Source organism: Heptranchias perlo, chromosome 19 (genome assembly GCF_035084215.1).
Source record: "Heptranchias perlo isolate sHepPer1 chromosome 19, sHepPer1.hap1, whole genome shotgun sequence".
Lineage (NCBI taxonomy): Eukaryota > Metazoa > Chordata > Chondrichthyes > Hexanchiformes > Hexanchidae > Heptranchias > Heptranchias perlo.
The window spans coordinates 40,891,316-40,912,470 of NC_090343.1; the positions used below are offsets into that span (position 1 = coordinate 40,891,316).

General features: G+C 43.5%; 1 protein-coding gene across 1 annotated transcript in view; it reads left to right on the top strand.

The window, feature by feature from the left end:
• The window catches only part of LOC137335495 (solute carrier family 12 member 5-like), a 290,880-nt gene that overhangs the window by 116,044 nt on the left and 153,681 nt on the right, over positions 1–21,155 (top strand). The window contains exon 4 of the mRNA XM_068000838.1: positions 15,550–15,604. Within this exon, the coding sequence (XP_067856939.1) occupies positions 15,550–15,604 (55 nt within the window). The remainder of the gene's footprint in view (positions 1–15,549; positions 15,605–21,155) is intronic.

The following is a 21,155-nucleotide window of genomic DNA, read 5'->3' on the forward strand; positions in this document are numbered from 1 at the left end:
TGCAGTATGAGTAAAGCACTGTTGCATTTTGACTGCTGCAGGATGGCAGTAGACATCGCAAATCACACTTCAGGTCCTTGACTATGAGCATTGCCACAGGAGATCTACTAGTGTTGTATAATTAAGTGTCCATCAGTGTCCAAGAAGTCAATAAAACACATCACTATCCGTGAGCAATGCCACAGGAGACCTGCTAACATTATATAACTAAGTGTCTGTCAGGGTTCTAGAATTTGACAGAACATGTCATTTGTCAAGCTTCTGCCAAGCTGAATATGAACCAAATAATCTGGAATGGGGCTAATGGTTTTCCTGGTCAAACAAGTGTCGATGTTGGTCTTCACCACAGTTACATAAGAACATAAAAAATAGGAGCAGGAGGCCATCTGGTCCCTCGAGACTGCTCCGCCAATCAACAAGATCATGGTTGATCTTCTGCCTCAACACCATTTTCCTGCACTATCCCCATATCCCTTGATGCCTTTAATATCTAGAAATTTATCAATCTCTGTAGAAAATTCCAAAGATTCACCACCCTCTGAGTGAAGAAATTTCTCCTCATCTCAGTCCTAAATGGCCTACCCCTTATACTGAGACTGTGACCCCTGGTTCTAGACTCCCCAGCCAGGGGAAACATCCTTCCTGCATCTACCCTGTCGAGCCCTGTAAGAATTTTGTATGTTTCAATGCGATCACCTCTCATTCTTCTAAACTCTAGAGAATACAGGCCTAGTCTACTCAATCTCTCCTCACATGACAATGCCGCCATCCCAGGAATCAGTCTGGTGAACCTTCGTTGCACTCCCTCTATGGCAAGTATATCCTTTCTTAGGTAAGGAGACCAAAATTGTACACAATACTCCAGGTGCGGTCTCACCAAGGCCCTATATAATTGCAGTAAGACATCTTTACTCCTGTACTCAAATCTTCTTGTAATAAAGGCCAACATACTATTTGCCTTCCTAATTGCTTACTGCACCTGCATGTTAGCTTTCAGTGACTCATGTACAAGGACACCCAGGTCCTTTTGAACATCAACATTTCCCAATCTCTCACCATTTAAAAAATACTCTGCATTTCTGTTTTTCCTACCAAAGTGGATAACTTCACATTTTTCCACATTATATTCCATCTGCCATGTTCTTGCCCACTCACTTAGCCTGTCTATCCCCTTGATGTCTCTTTGCATCCTCCTCAGCTCACATTCCCATCTAGTTTTGTGTCATCAGCAAACTTGGAAATATTACATTTGGTCCCCTCATCCAAATCATTGATATAGATTGTGAATAGCTGGGACCAAGCACCGATCCCTGCGGTACCCCACTAGTCACAGTCTGCCGACCTGAAAAAGACCCGTTTATTCCTACTCTCTGTTTCCTGTCTGTTAACCAATTCTCAATCTATGCCAGTATATTACCCCCAATTCCACGTGCTCTAACTTTGTTCACCAAACTCTTGTGTGGGACCTTATCGAAAGGCTTCCGAAAATCCAAATACACCACATCCACTGGTTCCCCCTCATCTATTCTACTAGTTACATCTTCAAAGAACTCTAATAGGTTTGTCAAACATGATTTCCCTTTCATAAATCCATGTTGACTCTGCCAAATCCTATTATTATTTTCTAAGTGTCCTATTATCACATCCTTTATAATAGATTCTAGCATTTTCCTTACTATTGATGTCAGGCTAACAGGTCTGTAGTTCCCTGTTTTCTCTCTCCCTCCTTTCTTAAATAGTGGAGTTACATTTGCTACCCTCCAATCTGCAGGAACCATTCCAGAGTCTATAGAATTTTGGAAGATGACAACCAATGCGCCCACTATCTCTATAGCCACTCTTTCAAAACCCTGGGATATAGATCATCAGGTCCTTGGGATTTATTGACTTTCAGTCTCATTAATTTCTCTAGTACTATTTTTTTATTAATACTAATTTCTTTCAGTTCCTCATTCTCACTAGACCCTTGGTTCTCTAGTATTTCTGGGAGGTTTTTTGTGTCATCTTCCGTGAAGACAGACACAAAGTATTTGTTTAATTTCTCTGCCATTTCCTTATTCCCCATTATAAATTCTCCCGTCTCTGTCTGTAAGGGACCCACATTTGCCTTCGCCAGTCTTTTCCTTTTTACATACCTATAGAAGCTTTTACAGGCCTTGGTGTTGCTCAGTTCAGAACAACCTCAAGGTGTGATTTGCACTGAAATATTTTTATTCCATGCATCATCTGAAAGTTTAAGCTCAGTTCTGCTCCTAGGGATGTAATTTCCTTCAGTAGTGCGCTGCTAATAAATTGGCCTGAAATTCCATTGTGTGTTAGTTTAGTGCAGTCATTAACCTGTTTACTTTAAGCAGATTAATGTTAAGATACGGCACAAGGAAATTTTATGCGAACAAATTAAACAGTGCCAGAGGAAATTATGTTCCTCAGGAGCTGAATCTGTGGAACAAGGTGGAAAAAGTGATAATGAAATCAGAAGAGTTAAACATCAGGGTATTTACGCTGAATAAAAACAGAAAATGCTGCAAATACTCAGCAGGTCAGGCAGCATCTGTGGAAAGAGAAACAGAGTTAACGTTTCAGGTCGATGGCCTTTCATCAGAACTGGAAGAAGTGAAGGTTTGACAGTTTTTAAGCAAATACAGAGCCAGGGAAAGGTGGGGGAGGGGGCTGGGGGAGAAGGGGAGGGGAGGAAAGAACAAAAGGGATGGTCTCTGATAGGGTGAAGGGCAGGAGCGATTAAATGACAAAAGGGATGATTGGTGCAAGGCAAGGAAGATGGTAAGTAAAGAAACAAAAGATTGGTCAGGAGTAGCTGTAAATGGCAACATCAGAACCATTGCCAGCATCTTCTGTCCGAAAAAGTGGGAGTAATGGTTATAATCTGAAGTTATTGAAATCAGTGTTGAGTCCAGAAGGTTGTAAAGTGCCTAATCAAAAGATGAGGTGCTGTTCCTTCAGCTTGCATTGAGCTCTATTGGAACAGTGCAGGAAGCCGAGGGCAGAGAGGTCAGAGTGGGAGTGGGTCGGAGAATTAAAATGGAAGCTCAGGGTCACGCTTGCCGTCTGAACGGAAGTGCTCAGCAAAGCGATCACCCAATCTGCGTTTGGTCTCTTCAATGTAAAGACGACCGCATTGTGACCGGCGAATACAATATACTAAATTGAAAGCAGTACAAGTAAATCACTGTTTCACCTGGAAGGAGTGTTTAGGACCCTGAATGGTGGGAAGAGAGGAGGCGAAAGAGCAGGTATTGCATCTCCTGCGCTCACACTGGAAGGTGCCATGGGAAGGAGAGCGGGTGTTGGTGTGATGGGAGAGTGGACCAGGGTGTCGTGGAGGGAATGGTCCCTTCGGAATGTTGAAAGGGGAGGGTCGGGGAAAATGTGTTTGGTGGTGGCATCATCCTGGAGATTACAGAAATGGCAGAGGATGATCCATTGAATGTGGAGGCTGGTGGGGTTGAAGGTGAAGACAAGGGGGACCCTATCATGGTTCTGGGAGGGAGGGGAAGGGCTGAGGGCAAAAGTGCGGGAAATGGGATGGACTTGTCCCATTACCATGCTCTTCGCCTTGAACCATCATCCTTTTTATCATCAAATCACTCCTACGCTCCACCCTATCACAAACCTTCCCTTTTGTTCTTTCCTCCCCTCCCCTTCTTCACCTCCCTCCCCTGCCCCAGCCCACCCCCCCACCCCCCACCTTCCCTGGTTCTGTACTTGCTTAAAAACTGTTAAATCTTTACTTCTTCTAGTTCTACCCGAAACGTTAACTCTATTTTACCCTCCACAGATGCTGCATGACCTGCTGAGTATTTCCAGCATTTTCTGTTTTTATTTCAGATTTCCAGCATCTGCAGTATTTTGCTTTTATTTTCAGGTATTTACATTGCCCACTTCTGTCTCCTTCAACATGGTTTGAATTATTGCAACATTAACACTGCAGCAAAATGGCTGCTGCCCACTCTTACACCCCTCAATATATACTGTTTGAATCTACCAGTCTGTATAAATGTCTGCTATCATTACTATTTAATTTTGTTTTAAATAACAATGCAAAGAAACGGTTATGGATAAAAGATCTCTACTGCGACAGTTTGATTTACACACACTTCACCTTCAGCCACACTAAGCCAATGTTTTGCCTTCTCTCGATCAGAGACAGTGAGGCTAATTGGAATGCGCCCAGCTGCGATCAGCTAATTCAGCACAGACCAGGGGTCAGACCTGAAACCTTCCTGTTGAACATGAGTCAATATTACGCCACAAAGTGCCACCATGCCATTGAGGAGATTTTTATTTCTTTCTTATATACTTCCGGCATATAAATAAAAAGCTGACTGTGTAATTTATCCAGTGCAGACTACGCCACAAAACAATCTTGTCGCATGGGCATTATTCTGACAGTCCATCACTGAGACCTATCATCTGCCGTGGTGCTGTCCTGCTTTATAATGTGGCATTGCAGCACTGCAATATCGCACATACACATATGCACAGTGCAGCACGCTCATTGTAATAATCAGCCTGACTTTCAAACACAACTGCTTTTGCCAAGAATCCCACTGGATAATTACAATCAGGGTATTTTCAAGAACTTTCTTGTAAATGAGCCGCCTGGCCAGAGAGGTCCCAAGGTTCAATTCCTGGACTGTGCTGAGTCAGTTGATCGAAGGTGGAATGGAAGTGGCCTCAACATGCTTGAGGTAAGGCCTAGGAGAATAATCAGTCATTCACTCCTGACAGCTATCCAGTGATACTTACTGGAAAGTGCATGTGAAATGAGGATAGAATTGGGCTCGGCTGCCAGTTCCCTTTCAGGTGAATGGCCTGATGTCATTGTTGAGGCTCCAATGGGAAGACCGACCACTTGAGTAAAGTATAACATGGTCACTTGGCCAATGGTCCATGTAACGGTACCACAGCATGAGTGGGGGGAAGAGGAGAAAGACTGGAAGAAAGAAAGGAAATTAGAGAACTTGCAAAAAACACTTGGTAACCAAAACATGCAGCTTTATCGAACATAGAAGTGAACAGTGCATCGATGCACACAAAGTAGCATTTTAAAGTATGCAGCAACTCTTGTTGAGGCTGTGGCACTCAGACTCGGCAAGGGAAAGCCCTCTATCTCATCGTAAGAACAGTCTCTCGGAGGAAGACAACTAACATAAGCTGTTCTCAAAACGAGGTGGAATTGTTTCACAAGGAGAAGTTAAGAAGATAAAAATTTCCTTTCTTTCTCCGAATTTTTCTCTTCTTCCCCCATTCATGCTTTGGTACCGTTACATGGAATATTGGCCAAGCAGCCATGTTTTACTTTGCCCAAGTGGTTGCTCTTCCCATTGGCGAATTTGTCCACAGTGATAGAACCATTTGATCATGGGGGAGATCACAGACGACCCTAATCCTACCGTCACCCAATGTTAATGAACCATGGTGTTAGCTGTGGCTCAGTTGATGGCACTCTTGCCTGCTGCATCAAATGGTTGTGTGTTCAAGGCCCACATCAGAGACTTGTGTATGTAATCTGGGCTGACACTTCAGTGCTGCACTGTCGGAGGTGCCATCTTTTGGATGAGACATTAAACAGAATCTGCCCTCTCAGATGGACATAAAAGATTCCATGGTACTATTTCGAAGAGCAGGGGAGTTCCCCATGGTGTCCTGGCCACTATTTATCCTGAAAAAACAGTTTATCCGGTCATTATCACATTGCTGTTTGTGGGACCTTGCTGTGCGCAAATAGGCTGCCACGTTTCCTATATTACAACAGTGACTACACTTCAAAAGTACTTCATTGGCTGTGAAGCATTTTGGGATGTCCTGAGGTTGTGAAAGGCACCATATAAATGCAAGGCTTTCTTTTTATATATTTGTACACTTTCCCAACAGGAATCACTGGATTCTAATCTGGAGCAGGGACATTGGGCTGATTTTCCTTCCCCCAGCTCTTCAGTCACTGAAGCCAATTGCAATGTCCAACTGTTGCCCTGACTGAGATCAGCCAAGTTACCAATATGTCGGAGCACAACATGACCAAAATACAGAGGAAGGAGCAATGTCAGAACCAGCTCTAAATCCAACCGCAGCTATATATTCATTGGGCATAAACTCCCCTTGTTATGGTAAAGGTTTCCACTCTCAAAAGATATTTAAAGGCAAACTTAGATGAAGTTGGTCACTCCAGGGACACCAAGAATCTCAGATAAAGCATAAGATTCTTGTTCTATCTGTTGTCTCTACAGCTAGGTCACAGCAAAGCTGACCCAGTAAGCTGCTCTCCAGACTAGCACAGCATCTTTCTAACTGATACATTTTCAGGAGATTTTTCCTCATATAAACAGATGGTTACTCTGCGGTCAATTTTTTATAACATGATAGCTCCAAATCTTGGGACAATGCATAATTTGTGAAAGTGCTATGTGGTATTTCCCATTGCCTCTCCTGTCGCTGATCTTTGATCTCCACCTACTTTAAAAACGCAACACTCCTACTTTCAGACGTGAATGTCTGGCTAAGGCTGGAAATGTCATCTCTTCAAAAGGACACAGAAGGTAAGGGCATCATGAGAGCTTGATGAACTGACTGTAGGATTCTCAGACTCCTTGCACCGGTCAGCTCTCAATTCCTTATTTGGATCATAAACTATGCAAGGTCTGACCGTACCAGGAATACTATCCTGAGGAGATTTTCCTTGTCCGCAGGTCTCCTCTCATGCAGCCCCCTGAGGAGTTTGTGGCTTTTCTGAAGGGAGGTGTTGTTCTCCCAGCTTCCAGACATTTTATTCCCTTGTACACTAAAGCAGCCAAAAGCTATTTTCAATGAAGTGTGTGACTTGTGGAAAATGGCAAAAAATAATGCATGGAGGTAAAGATGCTGAGAATCACCCCCTCCCTTGCATGTTTTTTCCCTACACATCTCATGTCCTTGACTGATGCTGCATTTGTCTTACAACAATGGCACCAATGGCTGCCATGACATGGTTAATGGAGCAGTGGATGCCACTGGAGGCACTGGTGCCCTAGCAGCAGGAATGTTGCCTCCGTAAATGTGGGCCAACATTTTTTCTGTCTGTTGATGGACTGAGTGGTGATGAGGTTTTTGGATCACTGGCCTGCGTGGGTCTACCTCAGCAAGTGAGGCAAAACCTTTGATTTTGTTTGTTTCTAAAATGCACTACAATAATGTGGGGTGTTTTGTTCCCCTGCATAGCCTTTTCTTTTTCAGTTATTTTCTCTTTTACTGCACCATTTGGCCTCCCTGCAGACAGTCAAGCCAAGAAGATGAGTGCCAACTTGCTCCCAGATTTTCATTCCTATCTGGGCTCGAATGAAAATACACTGAAGTCCATTGAGACTGGGACTAGAAAGAACTTGCATGTGTGGCATTGCTATGAGCCCTGTGCTCTGGTCCCCAGTCTCCGGGCTGAAGTTGCATGGGTCAGTGCCAGTCTATAGCCAGCTATCAGGAGGTGTGTAAGCGTAGATGGCAATGGCACTTCCTCTGATTTTTTTTTCCCCTGCTTGTAGCCTTTACTCATCACCTCCCCAGAGAGGCCAGGCTGAGATCAGAAAATAACATTCTAGATTTAAATATAACTCTACTGCAATTCGTCCAACACCCTTAATACAGTGAACGCCCTCTTTTTAAAGAAAAACTAGAAAGTCTCCATACTTAATGACCCATTAACAAAATCACGTTCATCAATCCTGCACGTTTCATACCTTTGCGCACATACGAACACATGAAAATGACAGGCAGTAAAAGACCAGCTGGTCTATCAAGCCTGACCCACACTCATGACGACTGGAGCATCATGACTATACAATTCCTCCCCCCTGCCCCCTCCCCCCACCCCCAACGCAGCCATGTAATCTCCCAGGAGAGGCAAAAAGGCAGAGAAAGACCCAAGGCCAATAAGTTGAAAAAGAACTCTGGAAAATCCCTCTCCGACCACCTCAGTTGATCAAAACCACTCCAGGAGATCACATGAACCATGTGTTAGTCTGTTAATGCACTTACCTTCTATATGATCCTGTAATTGCATTTTTATTTACAGGCGTTCCCCCATTTTCTGTTAAGAAGAATTTCACCTTTAATAATCAGAGAGTGCATGCCAATCGGATTTCCAGCTTGCATTTTGAAAGACAATTTGTAAGTCTCTGTATAAACTATCACCACGGATTTTTCAGACCAGAATTACCAGAAAGTGCGTACAGACCACTGCAAGAAAACTAAGTAACAAAGGTTAATTAACTCATAAATTACATTACTACGGGGATTGCACCAGTGGGCCATTTTGTCTCACGTTTTTGCTGCCGATGTTTTGAACTTTCTCAGACCCTGTAATCTGAAAAATTGCTGATTCAGAGATTTTGATCCCCTCAGGAATTTCAGGCTATTAAGTAAAACTTTAAATAAATGAACACAGAAAGTGTGGGACGGTCTCCAAAATGTAGTCGAGCCTTGTGCATTAGGCATGAGCCATATTATTTAAAAGATCTTCCTTCAACTCCAATGTGAAAGAAATTATCCTGTTCAAAAATCATTCTTGTTGAAATTTTCAGATGTTTCCACTCTTCTCGCCTTCACACTATTTCTATTCCGACTAATGCAGTGACGTCTGTTTAAGGGAATCACTGGTTGAAGGTTAAAGGAATTATCAAAGTTAAAGGATATAAAAAGTAAAACCAAATCCATTCCAACAAGTTCCAACGCTTAACAGAATCATAGGATTTTGTTTAAGGGAATCAGAATTACGCCTGTCCATCTGTTGTGTTTTGCCTCTGGCCAAGTCCTATCTCAAGTCTCACATGCATGAGATTCTTGAGCCGCTTATTAGGGAAGAGCAGCTGAGGTGGTTTCCCATTGCCTTCTTCACAGTTTTTATGTTCTCCTAGTTGGGCTACAACCAAGGATAAAGAGCCTCACCAACCTTTATGATTGTGGCGGGGGACAGACACACGCACCCATTGGATTCAAGTACCCCGGCTGGACATCAATCCAGCATTCAGAGCCGGCAATCGGGTCTCCGCTCGCCGTGGCTGTCTGTAGTGAGGCCCAAACCCAACTCTTTTAGCTTAGAGGTAGGAATACTATCACTGAGCCAGTGGTCACTCCATCCAGGTGCAAGTACCCCACTGGATGTCAACCCAGTATTTAGAGACCATGAGGGTGAAATTAGTCTTTAGCAGTAGCACGAAATGCACTCACGGCAAATCAGCAACCCTTTTTACACCTTGTTTCATTTTCTTTTCCAATGACTTCCATGGAAAAGGAAATCAGACGCCATGTAAAACGGGCTGCCGATTCCTATGAATCGCACTATTGGCGAAAACCAATTTCACCGCCCCATAATCTCGTCTCCATTCAGTGGGATTGTCTGGTGCAGGGCTCAATCCTTTCACTACACTCAGCCACAGGCTTGCGCCCAGTATTATGTACTGAGATGTAATTGAAAAGAACCAAGCACTAAGAAACAAGGACACTGACCGACCACCAATGTTCCCTCTAATTTTTTTCGGCCATGAGTGGAATGAATTTGGGCTTGTGCACTGATATAAAGGCTGTGTGCACCATCGTTAAAACAGATCACAACCTTGAAAAGAACATCTTTTTTGAAAAACATTATTCAGGGTATATAACAAACAGAACATATGTACCAAATAATGGATAATTTTAACAAATTAATGTTATATTGGCTGATAAATTTATATAATTTATTAAATGGGTTTCTTAAGTTGCAGTAGGTATGAGCAGACCAGTCTTGTTAGATTTTATTAAAAATTATCTGATGGGAACGATTCCAATCAGCTTTTTGTTGAATCAGCTTAATGGCTCTGATTCAAACAGAAATAAATCGTGTGCAATCAGAATTTTTAAATTGAGTCAGAAATATAAAACAGCTGTCAAATCAGTCAGTGTGAATTTGGGAATAGGGAACACTTTAATTAAAGCCCCCCCCCCCACCTCCATTGAATCCTCAGCAGGGTTTAAAAAATTATTGCATTACAACTGTATATCTTGCAGGTCTCATTAGTTTTGCTGCCTCTATGTAAGGCAGGGTGCAGTTTGGTCATGCTCATCGTTACCCCATTTGTTTCCAAAGGTTGAAGTTACATATTTAAGGAAAGGAAATGTAAGGACTTGTATGACCTCGAGACGTGCCAAAGCGCTTTACAGCCAATTAAGTACTTTTGAAGTGTACTCACTGTTGTAATGTAGGAAATGTGGCAGCCACTTTGCGCACAGCAAGCTCCCACAAACAGCAATGAGATAATGACCAGATAATCTGTTTTAATGATGTTGATTGAGGGATAAATATTGGCCAGGACACCGGGAGAACTCCCCTGCTCTTCAAAAAGTGTCATGGGATTTTTTTTACGTTTATCCGAGAGGACAGAAGGGCCTTGGTTTAACAACTCATCCAAAAGACGGCACCTCCGACAGTGCAGACTCTCTCAGAGTCCAGCACATGAGTGCAAAAGACAAGGCTGAAGCGTTTGCAACCATCTTCAGCCAGAAGTGCCAAGTGGATGATCCAACTCGGCCTCCTCCCGATATCCCCATCATCACGAAAGCCAGTCTTCAGCCAATTCGATTCACTCCACATGATATCAAGAAACTGCTGAGTGCATTGGATACAGCAAAGGCTATGGGCCCCAACAACATCCAGGCTGTAGTGCTGAAGACTTGCCATGAACTCCAGAACTAGCCATGCCTCTAGCCAAGCTGTTCCAGTACAGCTACAACATTGACATCTACCCAACAATGTGGAAAATTGCCCAGGTATGTCCGTCCACAAAAAGCAGGACAAATCCAATCCGGCCAATTACCGCCCCATCAGTCTACTCTCAATCATCAGCAAAGTGATGGAAGGTGTCGTCAACAGTGCTATCAAGCAGCACTTACTCACCTATTACCTGCTCACCAAGGGTTCCGCCAGGACCACTAGGCTCCAGACCTCATTACAGCCTTGGTCCAAACATGGACAAAAGAGCTGAATTCCAGAGGTGAGGTGAGAGTGATTGCCCTTGACAACAAGACAGCATTTGACCGAGTCTGGCAAGAAGGAGCCCTAGTAAAATTGAAGTCAATGGGAATCAGGGGGAAAACTCTCCAGTGGCTGGAGTCATACCTAGCACAAAGGAAGATGGTAGTGGGTGTTGGAGTCCAATCATCTCAGCCCCAGGACATTGCTGCAGAAGTTCCTCAGGGCAGTGTCCTAGGCCCAACCATCTTCAGCTGCTTCATCAATGACCTTCTCTCTATCATAAGGTCAGAAATGGGGATGTTCGCTGATGATTGTACAGTGTTCAGTTCCATTTGCAACCCCTCAGATAATGAAGCAGTCCTTGCCCGCATGCAGCAAGACCTGGACAACATCCAGTCTTGGACTGAGAAGTGGCAAGTAACATTCGCACCAGACAAGTGCCAGGCAATGACCGTCTCCAACAAGAGAAAGTCTAACCACGTCCCCTTGACATTCAACGGCATTACCATCGCCGAATCCCCCACCATCAACATCCTGGGGGTCACCATTGACCAGAAACTTAACTGGACCAACCACATAAATACTGTGGCTACAAGAGCAGGTCGGAGGCTGGGTATTCTGCGGCGAGTGACTCACCTCCTGACTCCGGGTATGGTAGCATAGTCGTTATTTTACTGGACCAGTAGTCCAGAGGCTGGACTAATAATCTGGAGTTATGAGTTCAAATCCCACCACGGCAGCTGGGGAATTTAAATTCAATTAATTAAATAAAATCTGGAATTAAAATACTAGTATCAGTAATGGTGGCCATGAAACTACTGGATTGTCGTAAAAACCCATCTGGTTCACTAATGTCCTTTAGGGAAGGAATCCTGCCGTCCGTACCTGGTCTTGCCTATACGTGACTCCAGACCCATAGCAATGTGGTTGATTCTTAATTGCCCTCTGAAATGGCCTGGCAAGCCGCTCAGTTGTAAAATCTCACTAGAACAAGTCATAATAAGAATAAAACTGAACGGACCACTAGGCACCGGACACACACTGTGGGAGAACCTTCACCACATGGACTACAGCGGTTCAAGAAGGCGGCTCACCACCACCTTCTCAAGGGCAATAAATGCCCGCCTCGCCAGCAACGCCCACATCCCGTGAATGAATTAAAAAAAACTCCCCAAAGCCTTTCCACCATCTACAAGACATAAGTCAGGAGTGTGCTGGAATACTCTCCACTTGCCTGGATGAGTGCAGCTCCAACAACACTCAAGAAGCTTGACACCACCCAGGACAAAGCAGCCCGCTTGATTGGCACTCCATTCACTCCCGGCGCACCGTGGCTACAGTGTGTACCATCCACAGGATGCACTGCAGCAACTCGCCCAGACTTCTTCGACAGCACCTCCAAAACCTGCGACCTCTACCACCTAGAAGGACCAGGGCAGCAGGCACATGGGAACAACATCACATGCACATTCCCCTCCGAGTTACACATCGTCCCGACTTAGAAATATATCACCGTTCCTTCATCGTCGCTGGGTCAAAATCCTGGAACTCCCTTCTCTAACAGCACTGTGGGAGAACCTTCACCACATGGGCTGCAGCGGTTCAAGAAGGCGGCTCACCACCACTTTCTCAAGGGCAATTAGGGATGGGCAATAAATGCTGGCCTTGCCAGTGATGCCCACATCCCATGAACGAATAAAAAAAGTACTGTACTGGAGTGTCAGCCTGGATGAGGTACTTAAGTCTCATGGAGTGGGACTTGAACCCACAGCCTTTTTAACATCAGAGGTGAGAATACCCACTGAGCCACAGCTGACATTAATGCTGTATAGAACTGCGGGGCCTGTACAGATCCACAGTGACCACCACCTGTAACAATCCCTAACCAGAGGCAGTATCATTCTATAAAACAATCATTTATTACCAGTCAGCCATTCAGAATTAACTTTGTGCATTTGCAATGTCCTGTTAATGGCCAAGATTGTTCTGAATGTCTAGTTTAGAGTCTCCCTGCTTAGAATTCTGTGAATTAAAGGTATCTCACAGGCAAGAGGGGAACAATTCCATTGCCCCCTCTGTCACTCACTGAAGATTCACACAAACATCGGTCGGACACCCCTCAGGGTACTGTCCCTTTAAGAAGCCAGGGGTTCCCTGTGCAAATACAGGAGTGCTGCCAAGTCCTGACTGTTGGGTCAACGGAGCAGTGCTGATACTGGGGAACAGCTGGCTTGTGTCACACAGGATCACACTGAGCTATTCAAACACTGACATGTAACCAAATAACTTTACATGCCTCCCATAGCCGGCCAGACTGACTCGAGACGACTGACCTCTTGCTGTTTACTATTAAACCTTGTTACAGAGCAGCCCGGGTTATCGCGAGACTTCCAAACGTGCCTGGGCCAACTCTCCTTTTGCCCTTTTAAGTTTCCCTCTCCCTCTTCTGAAGGTGTCGACTTTCACAGACTGATAGTGCCACGAAAAATGCTCTCGTGCTTCACTCACCAGCCATTCTCTACAGGTACACCCAGGCAGTGAACATCAGCAAGGCATCTGACCATTGAGGACAGACAGATCCAATCTTCTATCACCCAACGTCCGACCTCCCGGCCAGCTGTCCATCCACAGCTTTCAGCCGGGGTCACTCGATAACGATCACGAGGAGAAAATCTCGCCCCAGAACTGTGAATCACAAGCAGTGCTCTCACCGCTGATATCAGCTAACTCGACACAGACCAGAGAGCGCTGGTTTGGTGCACGGACGGAATCCTTAAGTGCGCGGCGCACAACAGACTGTTGCGCGGTCACGCATGCACGCAACTTAGAGGGAACGGTGCCGATCACCCTCATTCCATGCAAACTTTGTAGGTTTTTTGTGACACCAGGGAATAGAGACAAGGAGACGAGACTCATCGCAATGCCGCACGAGCCAGTTTCCCTGAGTGGCAACCATGGCTCAATGGAGTTCACTCGTAAGAATTCAGATAGGAATGGAAATTGTTCCAGTTCCTTGTACTTATTAATTAAATGATGTGATATCCACTCAACCAGAATTGCAATTATAAATCTGTAATTAAAGTGCTGACAGCAGCAGAGTGCATGGGACCGGGGATCACTCCATATAATGGAATTATCCATTTAACAGAATCTCAGAGACTGCCTATTTGCAGCAGTTAAAGGGACAGATCACGTTAAACACAGGGAAATAGTGCAATGTCCATTATATGACATAAAGCTCCTCTGGTTATTAAACAATATATCCAACTTGCCATGAGCAAAGCAATGGATGATCAGCTAGTAATTCAATTAAAGCTTGATACAATATTGAAGTTTCATTACTAGATGTCAATTATGCATCTAGTAAATACTTAATAATCTCTTACTTACAAGACATGCCAAATGCATACAATTATTTCACTAATTACTTAAAATTGGACACGACCTTTTGAGTAGACCTTACTTTCTGAATTTTGGGTCAATGAATTTACTCATTAGGGGGGCAGTGTCATCATGGCATGGACTAAGTTCCCAAACAGCCATGAGCAAGCTCTCAGTTAGGTGATTGATACAGTAGGTACACCTCTCATAAATGCTCCCATGACTGGTATGGATGCTTTTGGAAGATCTAGTCATAACTGGCTACAAAGTGACTTTGGCAGTACCACCCAACTTTTCAAATGGTCATAGGTGGGCTGAGTCAGCAGCCTACCCTATAGGGGAGCAGTGCACTTTCCCACCTACTGTTGTGAAAGGACCAACCAGCATCGAAAATCAGCACTGCCTGCACTGTTGTTTATTGCCATGAGTGCAGTGGAAGTCATCCTGCAAAGTAAATGGGGCCGATTTCACAGCACCTGCAGGGAAGATTAATCCAGAACTACTTTCAAGTAGAAGTGTTAGGTGTCAGCCTTGACAGTGGAAAGTAACCCAAACAGTAGAGGACTTTTCAGAAGAATGCCAAATATGAGACTTTGCATGATACAGCATGTACCTCCTCCAGCTGAACGAGGTTTTTATAGCAGTTTCTTTGGGATGTTGGTTGTTAGTTTTCATTGTTTTTTATGGTTGTGCTATTACATGCTCAATTACTCAACTGTTCTGCTGTTGCCACTTGTGCACTGATTATGTTGTCATCAATAATATTTAGACAGCAATTTATATTTCCTTCACTCTGTTGTCATTTTTCAGATGTTAACATGGCAATAGACATCAATGGCACGCACTGCCATTTTATGTTAGCATTTAGTGTTGAATTATGATCCTTTTCTGATTGACTGCTACATCCATCCATCAATTATGACAATCTGTGAAAATACTGAAGGTGTCAAAGTTTGTACTTTTCCTACATAACATCTCAAAGTGCAGATGTTTCACATTTTTAAACAGAATAATGTTTTCAATATCTGTCCCTTGATGAGGTTCTCAGGGCCTTTGCCTAATGACAAATGCCAATAAAAGAGTTAATTTTGATGTGTGTTTACTTCAGGACCAGCCTTCAAATTACAAGATCCATTCTCCCCATTCATTGCATGTCCTGTTTTCTTTTACAGACCATGCTGACAGCAATTTCGATGAGTGCCATCGCTACCAATGGTGTTGTGCCAGGTATGAATACTGCCTTTTACAATTGCTAACTGATAATGTTTGAGGAATGAATAGAAAGATGCCTGGTTGAGAGTCTAAACATAGGGAGAAAATACAAAACATATGAATAGTGTATTCACATGAGTTATCTAAATCTCTGGCCCTGCTTCCTCTCCAGCTATTGATTCAAGACAAATTTCAATCACTGTTCAACTCAAATGAGACAGCCCACTGTGACCATAGAGCATTAAATCAGTGAAGGGTGGATTCAAATTAACTCCTTTTCTTCATTAATCTCCCAGTATTGGGCATTATTTAAGAAAGTGGCAGGTGTCCCACTCATAGGTCTTGTCAACGAGTTCCACAAGAGTGGTTCATGTTGACTCACCCTCCTCTTTTTCAACATACTCTACAGAGGACAGCTCACCTCTGCTTGACACCGCCCCAGGCTGCTCATCTGGGTTTGGGAATCATGGAACAGATTTATTCCTACACTAATTTCAAAAGGACAGCGGATCATCCAATCATCTCCTTTTTGCTACTTCCCGCTTTCCCTTTCAGTGCAGGTTGTCTGGTACACAGATATCTCCATTATCATGGTCCTGTTGGGATTTCTTTTCTCCAAGATGGAGTGCTGCTGTTCCATCCAGCAGCTCAGCTAAGCATAACTAACACTTGTTCATTGAGGGCAGAAGACCTTGAGTATTGATCAAAGGAGCAATACAAACTCGTCTCCGCCTAATTATAATTCAACAGCTTTGGTACTAAAGTTACTGGGCCCTCACAAATAGTAATTTGAGAATGTTCCCACGTAGCCATTGCCCAGTAGCTGAAACATTAGAATACTGAGCCCTCAAATTAGGAAACCAAGTTTGAATCCTAATCTCAGTTGACATTCACATTCAGGCTTCTCCTAAAGGGCAAGTTCTGTCTGCCTGAGATCAACTGCTTCTATGTATTGCATCTAATACTCAATGTGACAATTTTATTCTTATCATCGAATCATAGAAGCATAGAAAGTTGCAGCACAGAAGGAGGCCATTTGGCCCATCATGTCCATGTCGGCCGTAAAAGAGCTATCCAGCTTAATCCCGCTTTCCAGCACTTGGCCCATAGCCCTGTAGGTTACGGCACTTCAAGTGCACATCCAAGTACTTCTTAAATGAGTTGAGGGTTTCTGCCTCCATCACCCTTTCAGGCAGTGATTTCCAGATCCCCGCCACTCTCTGGGTGAAAAAACTTCTCCTCAGCTCCCCTCTAATCCTTCTACCAATTACTTTAAATCTATGCCCCCTGGTCACTGATCCCTCTGCTAAGGGAAATAGGTCCTCCCTATCCACTCCAGCTAGTCCCATCATAATTTATATACCTCAATTAAATCTCCCCTCAGCCTCCTTTGTTCCAAAGAAAACAACCCCAGCCTATCCAATCTTTTCTCATAGCTAAAATTCTCCAGCCATGGCAACATCCTCGTAAATCTCCTCTGTACCCTCTCTAGTGCAATCACATCTTTCCTGTAATGTGGTGACCAGAACTGTACACAGTACTCAAGCTGTGGGCTAACCAACGTTTCATACAGTTCTAGCATAATCTCCCAGCTCTTATATTCTATGCCTCAGCTAATAAAGGAAAGTATTCCATATGCCTTTTTAACCACCTTATCTACCTGCCCTGCTACCTTCAGGGACCTGTGGACATGCACTCCAAGATCCCTTTGTTCCTCTACACCTCTCAGTATCCTCTCATTTATTGTGTACACCCTTGCCTTGTTTGCCTTCCCCAAATGCATTACCTCACACTTCCCTGGATTGAATTCCATTTGCCACTTTTCTGCCCACCTGACCAGTCCATTGATATCTTCCTGCTTTCCTCCTCACTATCAACCACAGCCAATTTTTGTATCATCTGCAAACCTCTTGATCAAGCCCCCCACAATCAAGTCCAAATCATTAATATATACTACAAAAAGCAAGGGACCTAGCACCGAACCCTGCGGGACCCCACTGGAAACAGCCTTCCAGTCACAATAACACCCATCAACCATTACCCTTTGCTTCCTGCCACTGAGCCAATTTTGGATCCAACTAGCCACTTTCCCTTGGATTCCATGGGCTTTTACTTTTTTGACCAGTCTGCCATGTGGGCTTTATATGACTGCTGACATATTAAAAAAGGATAGGTTGATTTAAATCAGAAGTATATCCTTTGGAGAGGGTGTAGAGGAGATTTACCAAAATGATACCAGGGTTGCGGGACTTCAGTTATGTGGAGAAATGAAAGAAGCTGGGATTGTTCTCCTTAGAGCAGAGAAGGTTAAGGGGAGATTTAATAGAGGTGTTCAAAATTATGAGGGTTTTTTATAGCGTAAATAAGGAGAAACTTTTGCCACTGGCAGGTGGATGAGTAACCATAGAATACAGATTTAAGATAATTGGCAAAAGAACGAGAGGGGAGATGTGGGGAATTTGTTTTACGCAGCAAGTTGTTATAATCTGGAAAGCACTGCCTGAAAGGGTGGTGGAAACAGATTCAATTTCTAAGGGGAATTGGATATATACTTGAAAAGGAAAAATTTGCAGGGCATGGGAAAAGAATGGGGAGTGGGACTAATTGGATAGCTCTTTCAAAGAACCGGCACTGGCACGATGGACCGAATGGCCTCTTTCTGTACTGTAAGATTCTATGACTCTATAATTCCATTTTATTTAATGTTTTCTGTGAATTTTAATGTGAGGATGCCCTTGTTGGGGCTCACAGACCTTCAGTTCAGGAAGTGTGTACTGATTGAGGTCACTGCAATGGAACTTTATGATGTTGCTGCGAAGAGGAGGGAATCCTGGTCAAATCAGTTGTTCCCAGCCTCCCCTTAACCAATAGTTTTAATAAAGCAACAGGCAGATGGGTAAATGGCAATACATCTCAATATAGAAGCACCTTTCTTTTTATGTTTCTAAGCGTAGGAACAGTGCCGAATGAGAAAAGGCCATTTGGTCCATTAAGTTCACTCCTTTCAAAAGATCACGTACAATTTTCACTAACAAGGACATTATCCAATTTATCTAATCTCTCAAGTGAGGTGAACAGCCACAGAGAAAAGTCCAAAAAGAGAATGCTCCCTGACACCTAAAATAATCAAGCACAATTCTCGTATATCAATCTAACATTACAATCCACACTTTGCATCCTGATAGTGCATAGTGTGTCTATGGTCCCAGCAACAAATGGGTCACTGTGTTCCACTTAGGATTTATGCTTATCCTTATAATCTTCACTTCTGTTGTTAATCGGATACTCATCCAGAGATCTTTTTAAAAGTACTCAGTGCACATTGTGCGAACTGCTTTTGATGAAAATTTCTGCTACTTATCTGCCCTTCTGTAATGAGAAACCTAGTCTCCGTCTTGCTTCAGGTTTATTAATGTTGTACTTGTGTCCTCTAATTCTACATTCACTGTTTGAATTAAATAACCTGATTTCATTTGTATAGTTCGTGCCTTTTAGAATTTTAAAACCTTTGAAGGTATTTATTCAATGGGAAAAGGAGACATTTGTACGATCATAGGGGAGGAAATTGGTCCACATAGGGCACATTTCCTGGGTGGAAAGTGAGGGCAAAAGGACTAATTCCGTGCCCGACCTGCGTCTGCATTGCGGGTGCTGCCATATTGGTAAAGGCGGCTTTGCGGGCATCCTGAGCAGCTGCCTAAAACAGGCGTTAGGCCCCTTACATATGTAAATGAATGGCCTAATGGCTATTTTAGGCCCTCTTGCAAAAATGTGTTTTGATTGAGCATGGTTGGAGCCGGATTCATAAGCAGTCGCTGTGGCCTAAAGATAAGGTTGTTTTTTTCGAAAAATGTTCCTTTGGAGCCAGGAGGAGCAGTCCCCAACCATTGCCACTCCAACCCCCTCTCCTGGGACTTAACCTTCGGGCCCCTGCCAGCGCAGTAAGTGGCCAGATAGTCATCTTAGTAAAAGGTGTGAGCTGCCTGTGGAGGTGCAACAGGCACCAGCAGCTTGCACAAGATATGTTAATGAGGCCCAAGGAACAATTTTAGGAAGGCCTCAGTCCTCCCGGTTGAGCATGGGCTGTTGGCACGCTGCTGGGTATGGACCCAAATGTGAGCCAGAACCAAGTTCCACCCCATAGTCTTTTACAGGTATGAAGCAGATACAAAAACTGGTGGATCATTAATGTAGAATGACTTATTCATCTGTCTTTATACAGAACACATAATTTATCATAAACTGAGTTAAAAGGACCAATGCAATAAATGTACGGATGTGCAAAAAATAAAAAGGGCCTTTCTTTTGTTTGAGTGAGATCCTTTGGGTCCAATTACTTTTCAGAACCTTTTACTGTGACTCTTAAATTTCTAAATCCTAGTGAGAATCTCAGGCTGGAGGCAAAGAACTGGCTGGGATCCCAGGTTAGAAAACTGCCCTTAAAACCTCTAATCTCTGGTACTTAGGCTTCAAACTATCCGCCGAGGTTTTCTTCTTCCTTCAGCCCATTTTGTCAGTGTTGTACCTCGAAGTCAAGCACAAAACTTAGCTAGCTCTTACCTGTGTTTTTGCGAATTAATTATCTTGCACATGAAGTTCCAATGTAACATTTCCAGAATAGGCTTCGAATTGACAAGTTCCATACTCCCTGGAGAGATCAAGGGGGTCATTTCGACTTTGAGCGATAGTGTAAAATGGATGATAGCGAATCGGCAGCCAGTTATACATCTCTCCCGATTTTCATTTCCGTTGAAGTCAATGGGAGAGATGTAAAGCGAGCTGCTGATTCACTATCACCCACTTTACACTATCGCTCAAGGTCATTAATACCCCCCAACAGTCTATTCTGTTACAGAAAGTCCATGGAGTTGCAATGCGACAGCTTCTGCTCCGAAATCTACAACTTATTCTTTGATTGGGTGTCACATTCAGTCTCCAGGTGAATCTTCTCGAAGCTCCAGTTAACCCTTTCAGTAACTTTAAAAACAATAAACAAAACAAAACACTGCAGTTGCCGGAAATCTGAAATAAAAACAGAAAATGCTGGGAACACTCGGCAGGTCAGGGAGCATCTGTGGAGAGAGAAACAGAGTTAACGCTTCGGGTCGATGACCTTTCGTCAGCGCTGAAAGTTAACCTTAACGCTGTTTCTCTCTCCACAGAGTTTCCTTGACCTGCTGAGTGTTTCCAACATTTTCTGTTTTTATTTCTTTCAGTACTTTCCCTGATGTGTTTAAAATCTGCTAAACAAATAATGTCACAGCGATACTTTCAAAATACATTTTAAAAATTCACTTTGAACAAAATTAGTGAAAGTTGTTTGGAATTTTTTTTTGCTGTGATCTCATTTAAAAATAGTTGGCCTCTAGTTACAGACAGCTTGTGGTAAATATTATATGACAAACAATCATATAATAATGTAAGTATCGAAAGGTTCACTCTTGTGACCTTTTAAAGCCTTCACTAGTCTCAGCACTTTCCATACATCAAGGCTGCACACTATTCTACCTGGTACATAGGTTTGAGTTGAAGTATAAATCGTTAATGTCATGCTTTAGACACTGGA